The sequence below is a fragment of the Oncorhynchus nerka genome, linkage group LG24 (assembly GCF_034236695.1).
Source record: "Oncorhynchus nerka isolate Pitt River linkage group LG24, Oner_Uvic_2.0, whole genome shotgun sequence".
NCBI classification, from domain to species: Eukaryota; Metazoa; Chordata; class Actinopteri; order Salmoniformes; family Salmonidae; genus Oncorhynchus; species Oncorhynchus nerka.
This window is the reverse complement of record NC_088419.1, coordinates 91,221,285-91,242,916: the sequence shown is the minus strand read 5'-3', so window position 1 is coordinate 91,242,916 and position 21,632 is coordinate 91,221,285. Positions and strand designations below refer to the sequence as shown.

Below are 21,632 nucleotides of genomic sequence, written 5' to 3'. Positions count from 1 at the left end.
GCAGACCAAAAACACTACTTTGCACCTGTCATTTAACCATTTCTCTATTTCTGGAGAACGAGCCAACCCATGAAATATACACTCATTCTACGAACAACAGAATACACACATTCCCCATATTTTATTATTTCCATTTAAGGCACATTGTTCTCGCCAAAGTCCTTGACAGGTGAGGCAATCTGGGTAATCCTGACAAAGTAAACCCCTGGTTACAACATCAAAACACACACACACACACACACACACACACACACACAGCTCTTCGATAGACATATATAGGATCATTCAAATATGAGAGTAAACAGACTCATAATAATCACATCCTTCATTATTAACCCAATCTCATACATGCTGTACATACAATACACACCCTGCAGTGTCTTCCTGATCACTAATTACTACATTACTGCAATGTCTCTCTTGGTTTTCTTTTCTCCTTCTTGGCTCTGCCTTTTGTAGCAGACTTATAAACTTATAAAGTGGCAAGTGGTCAACCATTGCTATTCTATTCACATCCCTGTGTGCTATGACCATTAAAACATCACAACTGATGATGATGATGATAGAAGTTTCATATAGTTGATTGATTGGAGTATTAGAAGGTTTGTTTGGGTGCCAACTCCCTATGGAATTGTGACACAGCCCCTCTGCTCTATCCTCTCCTCTGCTGCCACTGGCAGGACCAGGTGGGAGATGCGGCTCCACAGACCACTGAACTTGTCCAGGTCCATCAAGTCAAAGGCGGCCGGCTGGTCAGAGGAGAGGAACTTGTCCTGCAGGTGGTCATCCACCATCTCCTCCACGGCACTCAGTCCCAGGCTGGCCGGCAGCTCCTCCTCACCCCCCAGCAGCACGGTGAAGATGAGCAAGGCCTCTTTGTAGGCTGCATTCTCGTGGTCACAGTAGCGGTAGAATATGATCGTGGAACCCGGGGGCAGCTCCTCAAAGCGATGGATGACGGCTACGGACCGGTTTCCCTCGAAGGCTTCCCCCAGCTGGGTGTCAATGTCCAGCTTGACCTGGTCGCTGTCCTGGCCAGCCTTGCTGGCCCCGTCGATGTGGAGGATGGACGAGGTGTTGAAGGCAGAGGAGAAGGCGGAGGCCAGCTGCAGGGCAAGGCAGTGCAGCGTCTTCTCCCCCCTGCGGCCTGCTGTCAGCATCAGGCTGACTGGCTCCGTGGGCAGGGTCGTCTGAAGGTGCCTCTCCAGGTGGATCCTGCTCCTCCTCCACAGCTCAGAGCGCTGCCCAGGGAAAGCCACCTCCACCTTCTTCAACGCTCTGTGGAAGGTCTCTGTTCGGTTGAACACTGTGTTCTCAGTGCGAGACTCAGTGATGAAGCTCACAGCCACAGCCAGCAGCAACACTACAAGCCCAAGGAGTATCAAAATTGTCACATCACCTGTAGAAAAAGCAGAAACAGGCTTGTTATTTGTGGTTCTGATTTCCATGGTTTAGAATTAGTCATGAGGGAGAATATATATATATATTTTAAAACACTATAGCCTATTTCCTTGAATTGCAAGTGCCACATCAAATCAGTCAGAGACTACCTAGTGTCTACTAACCAATGAAAACAGAAAGGAAGTGGCAGTCTTACGGGATGGGTGTTCACGTTCTTTAGTAGCCCTCTGGTCTGTGATGAGGAGTGGAATCTGGGGCTCTACAGCTCCATCCTTATCTTCCTCTTCAGAGCCTCTTTCACTGCTCTCCACTTGGGCAGTGGTGTTGTTCTCCTCTGGATCACGGCCTTGCTGTTCCATCACTGCAGCAGAAGGCCCAGTCTCCTTTTTTACTAGAGTTACAGGAAACACAGAGGATGAACACAACAAGCAGTGCCTGGTGAAATTATTACACACCTCTTGCACCTCTCTGATTCAGAGGGGTTGGGTTAAATGTGGAAGATACACTTCAGTTGAATACATTCAGATGACATTTACCTTTTGGCCTAAATTACAAACCAGATTGGGTCAAATCCAATACAACAGAGTAAAACCCTCTGCATGTTCAAGTTTTGTGATGGCAGCATCATGTTATGGGTATGCTTGTCACCAGCAGGAACTGGGGTGTTTGTCAGGATCAGAAGAAATATGAAAGGAACAAAGCTCAGGTAAAACGTTAAGAGAAAAACCCACCTCAGTCTCCTGAAAACTAAAACTATCCCAGGTTTAGAATTAAACTAAATATATTGCCAAGGACACACCAGAATGGCTTTCGACTGATTCCTCTCCCTGAGATGACAGAGGACGGGGAGCAATGAGCCTTTTTTGAGGAATGTGGAATTGAACAAATTTCCGGGGTGGCTGTAGAAAAGGCCCATGGAGTTGGTGGAATAATCCTTTAATTCAGTGCCATTTACTCAGCTGGGCCAGGGGCGCTTTAATTAGGTCAGGTGGAAATGTCTGACAGATCTCAACTCCATAAAAGGAGGAAATTGCCATCGCCTGATCTCGCTGCTTTCTCTTCCTTAACTCCATCTCATCCAGAAGTTCTGTGCGTCCATGAATCCACGTAAGTCCACCGACTCTGTTACCTTTCTGAATTATCTGTGGCGATCGGGAGAGTGGGCCATTCAGTTACTGTTAATAGTTATTACCGCGGAGCGCGGCTTGGAGCGCAGCTTCAAACATATTGTGTAATGTGAATTGTCAATGATCACGGCCCTACAGATCCTCATAGGCCAATTATGCAATCGATATGGTTCATGTGTATTGAAATTAATTATATGTACACATGAAGACAATTGAAAGCGTGAAATGAGAAACGTCATTGTTTGCTAACTGATTGACTTTGATCCTAACTTATGTTAATAATGACTGATATGATTTGATCTTTGATTATGAATTTGATTGGATACATGTCATTTGTTTCCTTTGTGATGCAGCACAGACTACTCAGTAAATATACCACTTTATGGTTAAAGGAATTCCTGCCTCAGTCTCATCCATTCCTCTGTCACCTGACACGTGACCACCTGTTCACCTTCACTGTCAGTCATCCTACCTGTCCAGCTACCCACACAGCTTCCAATAATCTTTCAGGCAGTCTTACGGGATAGGTATTCACGTTCTTTAGTAGCCCTCTGGTATGTGATGAGGAGTGGAATCTGGGGCTCTACAGCTCCATCCTTATCTTCCTCTTCAGAGTCTCTCTCACTGCTCTCCATTTGGGCAGTGGTGTTGTTCTCCTCTGGATCACGGCCTGGCTGTTCCATCACTGCAGCAGAAGGCCCCGTCTCCTTTTTTACTAGAGTTACAGGAAACACAGAGGATGAACACAACAAGCAGTGCCTGGTGAAAGTATACACACCTTACACCTCTCTGATTCAGAGGGGTTGGGTTAAATGTGGAAGATACACATCAGTTGTACAACTGACTAGGTATCCCCCTTTCCCATTTTGCTGCCATCAATTTAAATAACAAAAATAGATTAAATTAGATGTTTTTCCTACCGATCTACACAACCTACTCCACATTTTCAAAGGTAAAGAAATGATAGATTTTAGACGGAGATGTCTTGATTGTGTCTGTCTTTATACCCCAGAATTCATACTTGGCGGAGGCATCGTTGGCAGCCATTACAGAAGTAAATCATTTTGAATAAGATTCTACCAACCTCGCACAACATTCAGTGTACAAAACATTACATCTAAAAAGGGATTACATTGGATTGTTTTACCCTACAGATCTACTCCACATTCACAAAGTGAAACAAAATCCACTCCAAATCATCCATTCTGTTTGCAACAAAGCCGTTAAGTAATACTACAAGACAACACTGAAAAGACATTTACTTGTTGGCCTAAATTACACACTAGATTGGGTCAAATCCAATACAACACGAGTAAAAACCCTCTGCATGTTCAAGTATTGTGTTGGCAGCATCATGTTATGGGTATGCTTGTCACCAGCAAGAACTAGGGTGTTTGTCAGGATCAGAAGAAATATGAAAGGAACAAAGCTCAGGTAAAACGTTAAGAGAAAAACCCACCTCAGTCTTCTGAAAACTAAAACTATCCCAGGTTTAGAATTAAACTAAATATATTGCCAAGGACACACCAGAATGGCTTTCCAGTAGGTTTTGAGTGTTCCAGTCTGAGTCCTGACTTAAAATTGCTTGAAAATCAGAGACATGTTTCAATATTGTTGTCCATCAATGATTCCTAACCAAATGAACTGAGCTGGAGCAAATTTGACAAAAACTATGGATATACACAGTGTAAAAAAAACACATTAAGAACACCTGCTCTTTTCATGACAGACTGACCAGGTGAAGGCTTTGATCCCTTATTGATGTCACTTGTTAAATCCACTTCAATCACTGTATCAATACTAGGAAGATGCACAAAACATTAAGAACACCTGCTCTTTTCATGACAGACTGACCAGGTGAAGGCTTTGATCCCTTATTGATGTCACTTGTTAAATCCACTTCAATCACTGTATCAATACTAGGAAGATGCACAAAACATTAAGAACACCTGCTCTTTTCATGACAGACTGACCAGGTGAAGGCTTTGATCCCTTATTGATGTCACTTGTTAAATCCACTTCAATCAGTGTATGAATACAAGGAAGATGTTCTTAATGTTTTGTGCATCACTGGTTTGGACATGAGGCCGTAGCCAATAGGCACATCACATACACTTTGTCATGTAGGATATTGTTTTAATGTAGGCAACATTAAACCTGTATTTAAACATGATTCCAATGTTGTTGGCCTCGCTGATCCAATTCTGATCCTAGAAATTCCTTGAGATTGTGCAGTGATTTTTTTTACATATCCATTTGGAAAACTGAAATCTATATTTTTTTGGGGTCCAACTATTTTAAAAACTTGTCCCGGAAAGAGGACAAGTGTTAATGTCAAGACCTGTAATAAGACAGAATCAGGGAATTAGATGGTACCATTGTTTGGGGGAGAAACATTCCACTTTTCTCACCTTCGGTATCAAGATCCTCCAAGTTCTGGCTCCCCTGACCACTTGATGTATTTGGGGGTAAAGAGGAATCCTGGTTCTGGTTGCTCTGCTCTGCAGGAGTATCTATATCTGTGGTTCTCTGCTCTACCTGAGCATCTTTCTCTGTAGAGTGGCTCTCACTCCTCTTCACTTGGGCAGTGGGGTTGTTCTCCTCTGGATCACGGCCTTGCTGTTCCATCACTGCAACAGAAGGCCCCGTCTCCTTTTTTACTAGAGTTACAGGAAACACAGGGGATAAACACAACAAGCAGTGCCTGGTGAAAGTATACACACCTCTTGCACCTCTCTGATTCAGAGGGGTTGGGTTAAATGTGGAAGATACACATCAATTGTACAACTGACTAGGTATCCCCCTTTCCCATTTTGCTGCCATCAATTTAAATAACAAAAATAGATTAAATTAGATGTTTTTCCTACCGATCTACACAACCTACTCCACATTTTCAAAGGTAAAGAAATGATAGATTTTAGACGGAGATGTCTTGATTGTGTCTGTCTTTATACCCCAGAATTCATACTTGGCGGAGGCATCGTTGGCAGCCATTACAGAAGTAAATCATTTTGAATAAGATTCTACCAACCTCGCACAACATTCAGTGTACAAAACATTACATCTAAAAAGGGATTACATTGGATTGTTTTACCCTACAGATCTACTCCACATTCACAAAGTGAAACAAAATCCACTCCAAATCATCCATTCTGTTTGCAACAAAGCCGTTAAGTAATACTACAAGACAACACTGAAAAGACATTTACTTGTTGGCCTAAATTACACACTAGATTGGGTCAAATCCAATACAACACGAGTAAAAACCCTCTGCATGTTCAAGTATTGTGTTGGCAGCATCATGTTATGGGTATGCTTGTCACCAGCAAGAACTAGGGTGTTTGTCAGGATCAGAAGAAATATGAAAGGAACAAAGCTCAGGTAAAACGTTAAGAGAAAAACCCACCTCAGTCTTCTGAAAACTAAAACTATCCCAGGTTTAGAATTAAACTAAATATATTGCCAAGGACACACCAGAATGGCTTTCCAGTAGGTTTTGAGTGTTCCAGTCTGAGTCCTGACTTAAAATTGCTTGAAAATCAGAGACATGTTTCAATATTGTTGTCCATCAATGATTCCTAACCAAATGAACTGAGCTGGAGCAAATTTGACAAAAACTATGGATATACACAGTGTAAAAAAAACACATTAAGAACACCTGCTCTTTTCATGACAGACTGACCAGGTGAAGGCTTTGATCCCTTATTGATGTCACTTGTTAAATCCACTTCAATCACTGTATCAATACTAGGAAGATGCACAAAACATTAAGAACACCTGCTCTTTTCATGACAGACTGACCAGGTGAAGGCTTTGATCCCTTATTGATGTCACTTGTTAAATCCACTTCAATCACTGTATCAATACTAGGAAGATGCACAAAACATTAAGAACACCTGCTCTTTTCATGACAGACTGACCAGGTGAAGGCTTTGATCCCTTATTGATGTCACTTGTTAAATCCACTTCAATCAGTGTATGAATACAAGGAAGATGTTCTTAATGTTTTGTGCATCACTGGTTTGGACATGAGGCCGTAGCCAATAGGCACATCACATACACTTTGTCATGTAGGATATTTTTTAAATGTAGGCTACATTAAACCTGTATTTAAACATGATTCCAATGTTGGCCTCGCTGATCCAATTCTGATCCTAGAAATTCCTTGAGATTGTGCAGTGATTTTTTTTACATATCCATTTGGAAAACTGAAATCTATATTTTTTTGGGGTCCAACAATTTTAAAAACTTGTCCCGGAAAGAGGACAAGTGTTAATGTCAAGACCTGTAATAAGACAGAATCAGGGAATTAGATGGTACCATTGTTTGGGGGAGAAACATTCTACTTTTCTCACCTTCGGTATCAAGATCCTCCAAGTTCTGGCTCCCCTGACCACTTGATGTATTTGGGGGTAAAGAGGAATCCTGGTTCTGGTTGCTCTGCTCTGCAGGAGTATCTATATCTGTGGTTCTCTGCTCTACCTGAGCATCTTTCTCTGTAGAGTGGCTCTCACTCCTCTTCACTTGGGCAGTGGGGTTGTTCTCCTCTGGATCACGGCCTTGCTGTTCCATCACTGCAGCAGAAGGCCCCGTCTCCTTTTTTACTAGAGTTACAGGAAACACAGAGGATGAACACAACAAGCAGTGCCTGGTGAAAGTATACACACCTTACACCTCTCTGATTCAGAGGGGTTGGGTTAAATGTGGAAGATACACATCAGTTGTACAACTGACTAGGTATCCCCCTTTCCCATTTTACTGCCATCAATTTAAATAACAAAAATAGATTAAATTAGATGTTTTTCCTACCGATCTACACAACCTCCTCCACATTTTCAAAGGTAAAGAAATGATAGATTTTAGATGGAGCTGTCTTGATTGTGTCTGTCTTTATACCACAGAGTTTATACTTGGTGGAGGCATCGTTGGCAGCCATTACAGAAGTAAATCATTTTGAATAAGATTCTACCAACCTCGCACAACTCTTAGGGCAACATAGTGTACAAAACATTACATCTAAAAAGGGATTTGATGTGCCCCTGGTGACTCGTTGGGCAGGTCGCACCACCCTCTGGAGAGCCCTGCGGTTGTGAACGGTGCAGTTGTCGTACCAGGCAGTGATACAGCCCGACACATTGGTGCGGCCTGCCCAACGAGTCACCAGGGGCACACTGCCTGCCCAACGAGTCACCAGGGGCACACTGCCTGCCCAACGAGTCACCAGGGGCACACTGCCTGCCCAACGAGTCACCAGGGGCACACTGCCTGCCCAACGAGTCACCAGGGGCACACTGCCTGCCCAACGAGTCACCAGGGGCACACTGCCTGCCCAACGAGTCACCAGGGGCACACTGCCTGCCCAACGAGTCACCAGGGGCACACTGCCTGCCCAACGAGTCACCAGGGGCACACTGCCTGCCCAACGAGTCACCAGGGGCACACTGCCTGCCCAACGAGTCACCAGGGGCACACTGCCTGCCCAACGAGTCACCAGGGGCACACTGCCTGCCCTCCAGAACAACTACAGTGCCCGGTGTCACAGGAAGGCCAAGAAGATCAAGGACCCCTGCTACCCGAGCCACAGCCTGTTCATCCCACTACCATACAGAAGGCAAGGTAAGTACAGGTGCATCAATGCTGGGTCAGAGAGACTGAAAAACAGCTTCTATCTCAAGGCCATCAGACTGTTAAACAGTCCGCCCAGTACCTTACCCTGAACTTTAGTCCCTGTCATTAGCCGGCTATCAACCGGTTACTCAAACCTGCACCTTAAACGCTGCTGTCTTATGTACAGACATGGAACACTGGTCAACATTAATAATGTTTACATATTGTTTTAGCCACTTCATATGTATATACTGCATTCTAACCCATTCTACTTAACTTTTTCCTGTCCATATACTATTCTATGTGTTTTTCCAGATTTACTACATATTCAATCCACATACTGTCTATAAATTCACACACACACACACTCCAACATTGCTCGTTCTCAATTACATTCTTTGACTTTTTAGATGAATGTGTTTGTTGTGAATTGTTAGATATTAGTTGACTTTTGGAGCTAGAAACACAAGTATTTTGCTACACCCACAATAACATCTGCTAAATGTGTATGCGACCAATACAATTTGATTTTGGAAATCATGATCGATAAGAAACGGGTCAATTTAGAACTGAACAAAAACATTTTTTTTTTTAAACACAACATGCAACAATTTCTAAGATTTGACGGAGTTAAAATTCATGTGAGGAAATCAGTCAATTTGAAATAAATTGGTTGTGGAAATCATTAGGGCCTAATCTGTGGATTTCAAATGACTGGGAATACAGATTCGCAACAGATGGTCACAGATACCTTTAAGAAAAAAGGTAAGGGTACCACTTGCCAGGTGGTAGCAGAGAGAACAGTCTATGACTTGGCTGGCTGGAGTCTGACCATTTGTAAGGCCTTCCTGTGACACCGCCTGGTATAGAGGTCCTGGATGGCAGGAAGTGCCTTGCGGTTGGATGCAGAGCAGTTGCTATACCAAACGGTGATGCAGCCAGTCAAGATGCTCTCAATGGTGCAGCTGTAGAACTTTGAGGATCTGAGGGCCCACGCCAAATCTTTTCAGCCTCCTCAGGCTTGTTGTTAAGTTAGGTAATTGGCACCAGGCGTGTCCATACAGCCTTTCCCTAGTTAAAGTTCACTCCATTCATAGAAACTAACTACCTTTAGTGCCTATGATGAAGGCATCTTCTTCCCGAGTTCTATTAACAGCCCCAACGCTCTGTCTGAACGTTAACACGCATTGCTTGAGGTACAGTTTTGGAAACATAAGGAAAAGTAAGATATATATATATATATATATATACACACACCTTTCATATCAGCAATAAATAATTTTTCCTAAAACAAAGGTTAAATTACTACACCATATCTCCATGTTACAGCGTGTATACAGAAGACAGGCAGAAGACAGAGGCAACCACCTGTGCTAATTAGCTATCTAGAATGCTCCTGTGCTAATTAGCTATCTAGAATGCTCCTGTGTGTAATGAAAAGATGCCAGAAATATGTCAAAAACTGTCAGCTGCAACTGTGTTAAAGATTAGACTTGATTTGTTTAATTCGTTTAAGCCTGTTAAAACAGTGTACAGTAAGTGTATATTTAGCATTTGTGAAATTATTTTGATGTGATATAAAAGTAAAAGGCGTCATGTTTCTAGAACCGTATCACAATTGAGAATCGATTCAAGTTTAGATGGAGTCATTATTTTGCCAGAGCTAATCTACCTCTGAAAATAACACAATGTCCTTGGACCAAGGAGTAACGCAGTAGGCACGCCTATACTCTGGTTTAAAGATTTAATGTCACTTTTTGGACGACCCAATAAAATACACATAGAAGTGTGTTATAGATCTGTCAGTCATTGAACGCAAGTTTACGAAGCGGTATATCTGTTCTATGCTTCCCCGTTCTTAGAGATTCTTCGGGATTTTGACAATAAAGCCCTTTATCTACTTCCTCATAAAATGAACCATGGATTCCGTTTGCTGTTTGAAGGTAGTTGTTAACTAGCTTCCTTCATACTGGATGCAGACACAAAAGTGGTAACCATAAATTCATCTGACATTAGGGAAGTAGATAAAGGCCTTAATGGCCAAAATCCCGAAGTGTCCCTTTAATTTTTGTTTTGCTCCTTTACTTTGTTTTGTACATCGGCTTCAAAAAGCTGAAAATACAATCTTTTTGGATACATATTTCACAACGGTTTAAATGGTGCGATGATTCTGTACACTTAGTGCTTGTTTTGTCACATAAACTTAAATTAGGCAAACTGTTAGAATTTTAGCAAACAGAAAATGGCGGAACGATTTCTATTTACCTGAAGTGATATTAAGTTAGTGTTGCTAGCTATTAGTATAAACACTGTTGTGGTTATTTAACATAATTGTTTGCATTTCTATAGTGTTATGAGTATACTTACCCACTGTATCGCCTTGCTCAGATAAATATCCGCTTTAAATGTGCCTCTTGGTACAGAGGAGCAATAAGAAATGTCGCAGAATGACCGCTTATAGCCGGAACATAGATTCGTTAGCTATTTTTTTCCAACGAAATCTATGGAACGTGTCACTTATTTCCGGTGTTCTGTCGAAACGGCCCCTCCTAGAAAACGCTTCTGAGAACGATGTAGCTAGCTAGTCTAAATATTTCATTTGCGCTATACGGTATAATTTATAGTGGAACCATGGATCCTAAGATTTTACCAAACAACCCTACTCAACCAGCGAGGAGGTCGGGTCGACAAAACAATTGACGAATGTTTTGTCAAACAGGCAGCTACATAATTCCATCTACACTGAGCAAAAATATAAACGCAACATGCAACAATTTCAAAGATTTTATAGAGTTACAGTTGAAATGAGTAAATCAGACACTTTAAATAAATTCATTAGGGCCTATTCTATAGATTTCAAATGACTGGGAATATACAGATATGAATCTGTTGGTCACAGATTGATAGTAAAAAAATAAATAAGTAGGGATGTATATGAGAAAACCAGTCAGTATCTGGTGTGACCAACATTTGCCTCATGCAGCGCCACATCCGGTTGTTGATTGTTGCCTGTGGAATGTTGGCGGGAACTGTAGCACACAGTTGTACACGATGATCCAGAGCATCCCAAACATGTTTAATGTGTGACTGTCTGGCGAGTATGCAAGGCATGGAAGAACTGGGACATTTTAAGCTTCCAGGAATTGTGTACAGATCCTTGCGACATGGGGCTGTGCATTATCATGCTGAAACATGAGGATGTCGGTGGATGAATTGCACGACAATGGGCCTCAGGATCGTGTCATGGTATCTCTGTGCCATCGATAAAATCCTATTGTGTTTGTTGTCCGTAGGTTATGCTTGCCCATACCATAACCCCACCATTCCCCATGGAGCAGTCTGTTGACAACGTTGACATCAGAAAATCCACTCACCCACACGACACCATACATACTGTCTGCCATATTCCAAGTACAATTGAAACTGGGATTCATCAGTGAAAAGCACACTTGTCCAGCAGGCCAGGAAGGTGAGCATTTGCCCACTGAAGTCGGTTAAGATGCTGATCGGCAGACAGGTCAAGACCCTGGTGAGGACGATGAGCACGCAAATGAGCTTCCCTGAGACGGTTTTGTACAGAAATGAATTGGTTGTGGAAACCCAGAGTTTCATCATCTGTCCGTGTGTCCACCCCACCCCCCACCAAAAGAAATAATATATTTATTATTATTATATATATATACAGTATCAGTCAAAAGTTTGGACACACCTACTCATTCAAGGGTTTTTCTTTATTTTTTACTATTTTCTACATTGCAGACTAATAGTGAAGACATCAAAACTATGAAATCACACATATGTAATCATGTAGTAACCAAAAAAGTGTAAAACAAATCAAAATATGTTATTTGAGATTCTTCAAAGCAGCCACCCTTTGCCTTGACAGCTTTGCACACTCTTGGCATTCTCTCAACCAGCTTAATGAGTAATGCTTTTCCAACAGTCTTGAAGGAGTTCCCACATATGCTGAGCATTTGGCTGCTTTTCCTTCACTCTGCGGTCCAACTCATCCCAAACCATCTTAGTTGGGTTGAGGTCGGATGATTGTGGAGGCCAGGTCATCTGGAGCAGCACTCCATCACTCTCCTTGGTCAAATAGCCCTTACACAGCCTGGAGGTGTGTTATGAGTCATTGTCCTGTTAAAAAACAAATGATAGTCCCACTAAGCGCAAACCAGATGGGATGGCATATTGCTGCAGAATTCTGTGGTAGCCATGCTGGTTAAGGGTGCCTTGAATTCTAAATAAATCACAGTGTCAGCAGCAAAGCACCATCACACCTCCTCCATGCTTCACAGTGAGAACCACACATGCAGAGATCATCCGTTCACCTACTCTGTGTCTCACAAAAACACGGTGGTTGGAACCAAAAATCTCACATTTGGACTCATCAGACCAAAGGACAGATTTCCCCCGGTCTAATGTCCATTGCTCGTATTTCTTGACCCAAGCAAGTCTCTTCTTTAATTCGTGTCCTTTAGTAGTGGTTTCTTTGCAGAAATTCAACCATGAAGGCCTGATTCACGCAGTCTCCTCTGAACAGTTGATGTTGTGATGCGTCTGTTACTTGAACTCACATGTTACTTGAACTCACATTTATTTGGGCTGCAATCTGAGGTGCAGTTAACTCTAATTCATTTATCCTCTGCGGCAGAGGTAACTCTGGGTCTTCTTTTCTTTTGGCGGTCCTCATGAGAGCCAGTTTCATCATAGCGCTTGATGGTTTTTGCAACTGCACTTGAAGAAACTTTCAAAGTTCTTGAAATGTTCCGGATTGACTGACCTTCATGTCTTAAAGTAATGATGGACTGTTGTTTCTCTTTGCTTATTTGAGCTGTTCTTGCCATAATATGGACTTTGTCTTTTACTAAATAGGGCTATCTTCTGTATACCACCCCTACTTTGTCACAACACAACTGATTGGCTGAAACGCATTAAGAAGGAAAGAAATTTCACAAATTGACTTTTAACAAGACACACCTGTTAATTGAAATGCATTCCAGGTGACTACCTCATGAAGCTGGTTGAGAGAATGCCAAGAGTGTGCAAAGCTTCCATCGAGGCAAAGGGTGGCTACATGGAAGAATCTCAAATATAAAATATCTTTTGATTTGTTTAACACTTTTTTGGTTTCTATATGATTCCATATGTGTTATTTCATAGTTTTGTTGTCTTCACTTATTATTCTACAATGTAGAAAATAGTAAAAAATAAAGAAAAAACCTTGAATGAGTAGGTGGGTCCAAACTTTTGACTTGTACTGTATATATTTTTTGAGCTCAATCCAGCTTTAAACTTACTTATGAAAGTTGTAACAGTAGAATGCATTGGGTATTGCATCATCAGTTCTTCTTTCATGTTAGTCATTGCATACCTTAGAGAGCTATTTATAACTTGCCTGAAATATCCAGATCAACTAGCCCATTTCAGCTTGTGTTTATTTAGGTTTTTTAGCCCATAGATATTGTTGTAATTTTTCTCTCCCACTCAAATAGCACATGAATACACATTACGCATGTATAGAATTGCAAGAAAATCTGCTTTAAAACTGCAACATTTTCTTTGCAGCCCATGACAAAATGTGTCAAATTGCAGGAAATAAGCTTTAAACATGCAAAATTCTCTTCACCAACAATAGGGGTGTGAACAGTTTGTGTCATGAACAGTGCTTGTGCCCATAGATATAGCCGTGGCGCGGGGGGGATGTTCTCCATTGCTGGAATGAGGGCCCGAATTAAAGTTTGCGATCCCCTGAGCTAACTGTTTCCGCTAACTTGTCAAGATACACACCCACAAGTCAAAATTGGATATATCATAAAAACTCATGAAATCAAAAAATATGCTATCTCTTCATTAGCAGTCATTAAAAGTATTCAAATGGTCCTCATTAATTAGCTTAACCCGGCGCTAATGTTACTCATTAATTAGCTTAACCCGGCGCTAATGTTACTCATTAATTAGCTTAACCCGGCGCTAATGTTACTCATTAATTAGCTTAACCCGGCGCTAACGTTACTCATTAATTAGCTTAACCCGGCGCTAACGTTACTCATTAATTAGCTTAACCCGGCGCTAATGTTACTCATTAATTCGCTTGTTGAAGCTACATACCTAGCTAAGAATTTAGTGTTTCAATTTAATTTGTTGAGTTAGCTAGTAGCTAGCTAAGTTAATGGTTAACCAGTCAAAAATATGGAAGTTGGCGGTCAGATATAGAGATATAAATATATATATAGTTGTGAGAAGGATATATACATATATATAGAGAGAGATATATATACAGTATATAGAGATATATATTAATCCATCTTGGATGTAATGTTTCGCTTGCGTTATTGTCATTCACTAAATTCCTTTTCTCACCTTCGCCAGCAGTTACTGTAAAGTTGACACCCACAGATCCGCTGAAGAGGAGGAGGGAAGAGAACAAGATCCCATCCTCACCTGTCGATGGCCAAAGCAGAGTTACAAAGAAAAAGCCATATCTCAGACTGTCCAATAAAAATAAAAGATTAAGATGGGCAAAAGAACACAGACACTGGACAGAGGAACTCTGCCTAGAAGGCCAGCATCCCGGAGTCACCTCTTCACTGTTGACGTTGAGACTGGTGTTTTGCGGGTACTACTTAATGAAGCTGCCAGTTGAGGATTTGTGAGGCGTCTGTTTCTCAAACTAGACACTAATGTACTTGTCCTCTTGCTCAGTTGTGTACCGGGGCCTCATTCCTCTTTCTATACTGGTCAGGGCCAGTTTGCACTGTTCTGTGAAAGGAATAGTACACAGGGTTGTTCGAGATCTTCAGTATCTTGGCAATTTCTCACATGGAATAGCCTTCATTTCTCAGAACAATAATAGACTGACAAGTTTCAGAAGAAAGTTATTTGTTTCTGGCCATTTTGAGACTGTAATCGAACTCACAAATGCTGATGCTCCAGATACAATGCAAATTAATGATTTGAAAATCATACAATGTGATTTTCTGGATTTTTTTTTTAGATTCCGTCTCTCACAGTTGAAGTGTACCTATGATAAAAATGACAGACCTCTACATGCTTTGTAAGTAATTGTTAGTTAGATTACTTGTTGGTTATTACTGCATTGTCGGAATTACTGCATTGTCGGAACTAGAAGCACAAGCATTTCGCTACACTCGCATTAACATCTGCTAACCATGTGTATGTGACAAATAAAATTTGATTTGATTTGAAGTAGGAAAACCTGCAAAATAGGCAGTGTATCAAATACTTGTTCTCCCTACTGCACATATTTATTACAAAAAAAAATATCTGTCCTTCACTGAGAGAAGGGGTCAGAGGTTATATTAGTGTCCGCACCATAGACCGTATTGAAAACGGGAAACAAGCGTTTCCCAGAAATGACTTTAGTCTGGAATGTTCTTTGTTAAGAACTTCCTCCTAACCTCTGTGTAGTGTGTTGATTAACTACCCAGGAGACTTTCTATCTTATAGTTGCACCCTGATATAAACCCCCCCCCCAGATATGGAATGCCAAAGTCCTGTCTCTTCCTTCCTTGTCTTGATATGCTTGATAGAGGGGATCTCCAGCTTTCCTTCTCAGTAAGGCTGTTTCCCTGTTGATTAGGTTGTTGAATTAATGTCATGATAGACTCATATATTAAATCTACTCATTTACCTCAGATCTCAAAAGAGTGTTTTAGTTGTTTTGTCTGACCATGAAACAAGCCAAACAGATATTTTTGCATTACTCCTTTTCCTGTTAATTAAAATTAGGCCAGACAAAAAAATATATATATTATTTCCATATTTTTATATTATATAATGCTAATCTGTGACATCTGAAAGGTTATCATTTGTAGACAAAAGTTTTAACTATTATTTATTCTTTACTAAATTGCCAAAAAGTTGAACAAAATCACAGCCATTGTTATTCTGTTTGTTATATCAGTCAATCCCTGTCAATTGTAATGTTTTGTCTTTGGATTAAAGTATCAACAGTAGAATTCTCTCAATGTTCAACACAAGCAGACAACTGATTGTGTGTATGTTTGGGTCAGTGGAGTTTCCTTAGAGGAGAAAGGGGAGGAACATCCTCCTCACTGAATTGCATACATTTATTGCCACCGGGGCCCACTGGTGTAACTGCTAAACTGCTTTCTGACTGTATACTGTGCTGTGTGATTGGTAGCGGCTTTACTAACGCGTTAGTTCTAGTAGCTATGTTGACTATGATGTGACAACGATATAGGCTGTGTGTAGCAGTTATAGCAGTCACGTTATGAGGGTTTGGCTTGGAAAGTGTTTTTTTTGCCTGGTCACAGACAGCTGATGTGTTGTGCACTGAAGTCCACAAGCGAAGGGAAAGGTGATAGGTGGAGAGCGCTTAGAAAGTTGTGAGAAGGAATTATAAATACAACGAGCAAAGTGATCGTGCTGTTTTGAAAAGTGAACTGTGTATTCATTCCGCTGATTCTGTTGAAAAACGTTTCTTCAACGGAAGCAAACGGAACGGGATAAAATACATTCTAAATATTAGGCTACTTATTCATATAGCATGCATGACTTTTCAAACTCAATGAAAGACCTACATCTACATGGTTTTGAGTAAAGCCAATTTGACAAGAGGAGCTCTAGAAAGATGTCTGAGTTTCCGAGTTGGAAGACCGTTCACAACGACTTTCCCCAGTCGGTTCAGATCTATATTGAACAAAAATATAAACGCAACATGTAAAGTATTTGTCTCATGAAAATAAAGATCCCCGAAATGTTCCTTTTTTTTTAAAGGCACACATAGCCTATATATCAATACATACACACAATACATACATACACAATACATACAAACGATCTATGCCAAATAGGGGAGAGACGTTTTTTTAAACCAGATTTGCTGTTTATTTGATCAATATGAGATGGAACAGAGTTCCATTCAACAATGGCTCCATATAATACTGTACGCTTTCTTGAATTTTTCTGGATTTGGGGACTGTGAAAAGACCCCTGGTGGCATGTCTGGTGGGGTAAGTGTGTGTGTCAGAGCTGTGTGTAAGTTGACTATGCAAATAATTTGGGATTTTCAACACATGAATGTTTCTTATAAACATCAGAAGTGATGTAGTCAGTCTCTCCTCAACTCATAGCCAAGAGAGACTGGCATGCATAGTATTTATATCAGCCCTCTGATTACAATGAAGAGCAAGACATTCCGCTCTGTTCTTGGTCAGCTGGAGTACACATTGTTGGATTCCTTAACGGAGAAAATAAATCTATATTTTAAGAACGGAGCATTTTCTACATTCAAACTGAACCCCTGCAACTGGACACTGACATTTTGAGAGTCCGGTCTCCCCAAATTGAGGACGAAGACCTCATTGCTAAGGTTGGTCGAAAATTTGATGTGCTACACCAAGCAGTACATATCCTGTAACTCCCAGTAATATATACCACAAATCTTTGGTTAAATCACATTATCTGATGTACCAACCTGTAGCTAATAGAACTGGTGGTCATGATGAAATTGCCATTCACAAAGAAACATACAGTAAGACAACACAGTATGATCAGTGTAGTAAAGTTCAGGGAATACTTGTAAAGCTGTGGAAGGAGTGTTATCATGATCTAACTGCCATTCCCGAGTCATTTGCTTGAAATCTAGCATAATGTCTAATCCCAAGAGAGAGAGAGAGACACAGAGAGAGAGAGAGATACAGAGAGAGAGAGAGAGAGAGAGAGAGAGATACAGTTCACGGGATACAATTCCGCTACAATGACACACGCAGGCAAAGGAATTCTGTTTCTGTATCTAGACTCAACTAGAAATCAAGGATGAAGCCAGGCACCACACTGTATTGTCTGTTAGACAAAAAGAAGATTATAATTTATACTCTATTGTACTTTGTGAACGACAGTTGAACTGTGCCATCAACATTATAGTAGACTAGATGAACATGCATACATGTGCACAGGCACAGAGATTACATTTACAACAATATTTAGCCTGTGATCAGACTGTACAAATGTACCTATGTAGGTAGGCAGACAGTATCTACCTACAGCCATGTCTATTAAGCATGCTTAGGCAAATATTTGTGTCATAAAACCAGCTTCAGTTTCAGAGATTTACAACACTAAATTGTTGTATTATTGTTTCTTATCACTGGTTGCTAGTAAACGTAGCTAGCTAGCTAGCTTGATATACATGTTATTTACATCTGTTTGGAATCCTATCTTGCGTCATGCCCATAATTTTGTGAGTCTGAAATGCATCCACGATCATAATCATAACCAACGTCAACCCTCGTCAGTTATGTTACATAGTTAGCTCGTGAAAAATAATTTACAGTTGCTGATCTTACACGTTTGCTAACAAGTGACAAATGTGAGGCGTGGCGCATAACAAGTTAGCAGGCGCCAGGCTAACTAGCTAGCCATCTAGTTTGCTGGGAAACATAGCATTTGGTGGCTGGTTGTAAACATTGTAGCTCTCTGTTTAATAGCCATATCTACTAAAAAGAGAAGAGGTTTTACAATCGAGATACTAAAGATTTTTAGTCATAGATATGGATACCGGTAGTTGTTTAGCCAACTTAGCTAGCTACCTAGCTAGCTACGTAGCTAAGTTAGCAAACAGAAAAATAATTTGATTTCTCCCCACTGTAACACAGTAGTATGTTAGCAATACACAATATGGGTTTCAGTAGATAAACTAAAGTTAGCTAGATAGCTAGGCGGCTTGCAGGAAAAATAACTTACTTAGCTAGGCACCATATTTGTCATCTGCCCTCTACACTGTAGAGTCTACAGCATTGACTGTAGCTGAGCTTCTAACATTAGCTAAATCCAACTCAAATTGTTTCAAATTCTCTTTGCTATATTCTGTTGGAAAGTCACCAAGTAGCTAATAGAACATAAAAAAAAGTGCCCCATCGTCAAATTTGTGTTGATGAGAGGCGTCACTTGAAGCCATTGCGTCCGGTCAGTTCTTTCAGTTTTGCCCAAAGGATTGTGTTGTTAGTGTTCGCCTCCTTTTTTTTAAAGAAAGCCTGACTTGGGAGAGGGACGGGGCCAGAGCACAAAGACCCGCCCACCTCAAGTTGTAGTCTTTCAGAGACTGAACAAAATGTGTCTGCTTGTATATTTAGCAATGAATCCGCTGATAGAAACATTGCTGAAAGACATCCAAAGGCTCTATCGAACAAAGGAAAACCATATCTACACGCAGGAAAATCCTCATTAATACACCGGAAGCCGTCATAGGGTGTATAATTCAGCGAGCGAAGCCCAGACCTGCCTTCCTCCTGGGCCATTATGTGTGAAACACATCTCACTGTCCTAGAAATGCCTCGGACATGATGAAAACAGGCCCATATTCCCCCAGGGTGAAATTCCCCTTAAGGATGCCAGGATATGAGAATGACAAAAGAAAACATAATTAATTAGAACAAAGAAACGTACAAAAGTCTCCACAGCCTCAGAACAAGCAGTTAACCAACCAACCGTCTGAGGTCAAATACCCAGCTATATACTATACATACATGGAGCCCTACCCAGCTATATACTATACATACATGGAGCCCTACCCAGCTATATAATATACATACATGGAGCCCTACCCAGCTATATAATATACATACATGGAGCCCTACCCAGCTATATACTATACATACATGGAGCCCTACCCAGCTATATAATATACATACATGGGGCCCTACCCAGCTATATACTATACATACATGGAGCCCTACCCAGCTATATAATATACATACATGGAGCCCTACCCAGCTATATACTATACATACATGGAGCCCTACCCAGCTATATACTATACATACATGGAGCCCTACCCAGCTATATACTATACATACATGGAGCCCTACCCAGCTATATACTATACATACATGGAGCCCTACCCAGCTATATACTACCCACTATATACTATACATACATGGAGCCCTACCCAGCTATATACTATACATACATGGATATACCATACCCAGCTATATACTATACATACATGGAGCCCTACCCAGCTATATACTATACATATATGGAGCCCTACCCAGCTATATACTATACATACATGGAGCCCTATATACTATACATACATGGAGCCCTACCCAGCTATATACTATACATACATGGAGCCCTACCCAGCTATATACTATACATACATGGAGCCCTACCCAGCTATATACTATACATACATGGAGCCCTACCCAGCTTGCACTGAACCAGTACTGCAATTAAATTGAGGGTAGGCTACACAACTGGAAGTTCAGATAAATGCTTTCAAACATGATAACTGTTGGTAAACAGTTTCACACAACATCAATGGCATAATAATAGCGCTCAATACATTATTCATTATCATGATATTCAATAGATACAGCACTAGGCCTTCCTTTTGAACTTGGCGGTTCCCACACAACATTCTAAATACGAGCGCACTGAACTCTTGGGGTCAAGAACAACAGGGCTACTCCCCTCAATGTTTGACCTTTCAACGACCCCTAGAGACTTCATCACACCAAGCTCTTTCTTGAGTACCGGGACCAGCCGCTCTGTTATACTGTACATTCTCTGGTGAACTGGAGTGGAGTGTTTCAAATCCAAATCCAATCAAATCAAATCTGGTGAACTGCAGTGGAGTGTTTCAAATCCAAATCCAATCAAATCTGGTGAACTGGAGTGGAGTGTTTCAAATCCAAATCAAATCAAATCAAATCTGGTGAACTGCAGTGGAGTGTTTGAGTGGGATCTTGTGCTCCACCAGTGTAATCTGTCTTGTCTGAAAACAGTTCAGTACAGTTCTCTCTTTCCTTTGACCTTTATTTAACTAGGCAAGTTAGTTAAGAACAAATTCTTACTTTCAACGACAGCCTAGGAACAGTGGGTTAACTGCCTTGTTCAGGTGCAGAACGACATATTTTTACCTTGTCAACTCAGGAGATTTTGATCTTGCAACCTTCAGGTTACTAGTCCAAAGCTCTAACCACTGGGCTACCTGCAGCCCCAGTTGGAGATGGCCTCCAACTCCTTCTGCTATGGAGACAAATTAGATAAGTCCAGATCTTCAACTGTTTGATTAGACTTTGAAGGGAAGAGCTGTTCAATTTCGTCTCCGTCTTCCTTCACTGCCCCCGACAAACAGTTGCTGACTGACAGGAACATCTCCTTACCTCCATTCTTTCAGTGGATTGACATGGAAGGTCTTGTTTTTGTCTTTCTGCGCGCCGGCATTTAAATTTCACAGGTGGAAGGACGGACCCATATTGCAAAGGACTTTAAAGGGCAACTGCCATTGGGCTAACCAATTGATTTCTAAGGTAGGTAAGAGCAGCACAACCTGTTGTCCTGGCTCAAAGACCCTTTCTTTATCTTTCTTGTCAAACCAACCTTTTTGTCTCCATGTTTCCATGGCTGTCTTTTCTCTCCATTTGCAGTACGTAGTTGAGGAATGCATTCTGGCTCTGGGATCTTTGGCTTGTCCCAGGTGTTTATGAGGACATTCGGGGCTCC

General features: G+C 41.1%; 1 protein-coding gene across 2 annotated transcripts; it reads right to left on the bottom strand.

Moving 5' to 3' along the window:
- Positions 1–102: 102 nt before the first annotated feature.
- Positions 103–10,603, bottom strand: LOC115121109 (torsin-1A-interacting protein 2-like). Of its 2 annotated transcripts, none has more exons than XM_065009308.1 (6): positions 10,503–10,603; positions 6,884–7,132; positions 4,940–5,158; positions 3,049–3,243; positions 1,598–1,792; positions 103–1,399 (listed from the first exon to the last, which is right to left on the bottom strand). In XM_065009308.1, the coding sequence occupies exons 2-6, from the start codon at positions 7,098–7,100 to the stop codon at positions 624–626; spliced, it is 1,602 nt and encodes a 533-aa protein (XP_064865380.1). In that variant the 5' UTR covers positions 7,101–7,132; positions 10,503–10,603; the 3' UTR covers positions 103–623. The 2 variants fall into 2 exon arrangements, with proteins under 2 accessions (XP_064865380.1, XP_064865379.1); XM_065009307.1 differs by having other exon boundaries at positions 4,940–5,188; positions 10,503–10,602.
- Between the last annotated feature and the right edge of the window lie 11,029 nt (positions 10,604–21,632).

Bases quoted from the DNA above. Each gene is read 5' to 3' on its own strand.
- LOC115121109 (XM_065009307.1), bottom strand. From the start codon at position 7,100: ATGGAACAGCAAGGCCGTGATCCAGAGGAGAACAACCCCACTGCCCAA. The intron at 3,244-4,939 runs GTGAGAAAAGTG...CTGTAACTCTAG, and splicing joins GGAGGATCTTGATACCGAAG to TAAAAAAGGAGACGGGGCCT. The intron at 1,400-1,597 runs GTAAGACTGCCA...CTTTTTCTACAG, and splicing joins AGAACGTGAACACCCATCCC to GTGATGTGACAATTTTGATA.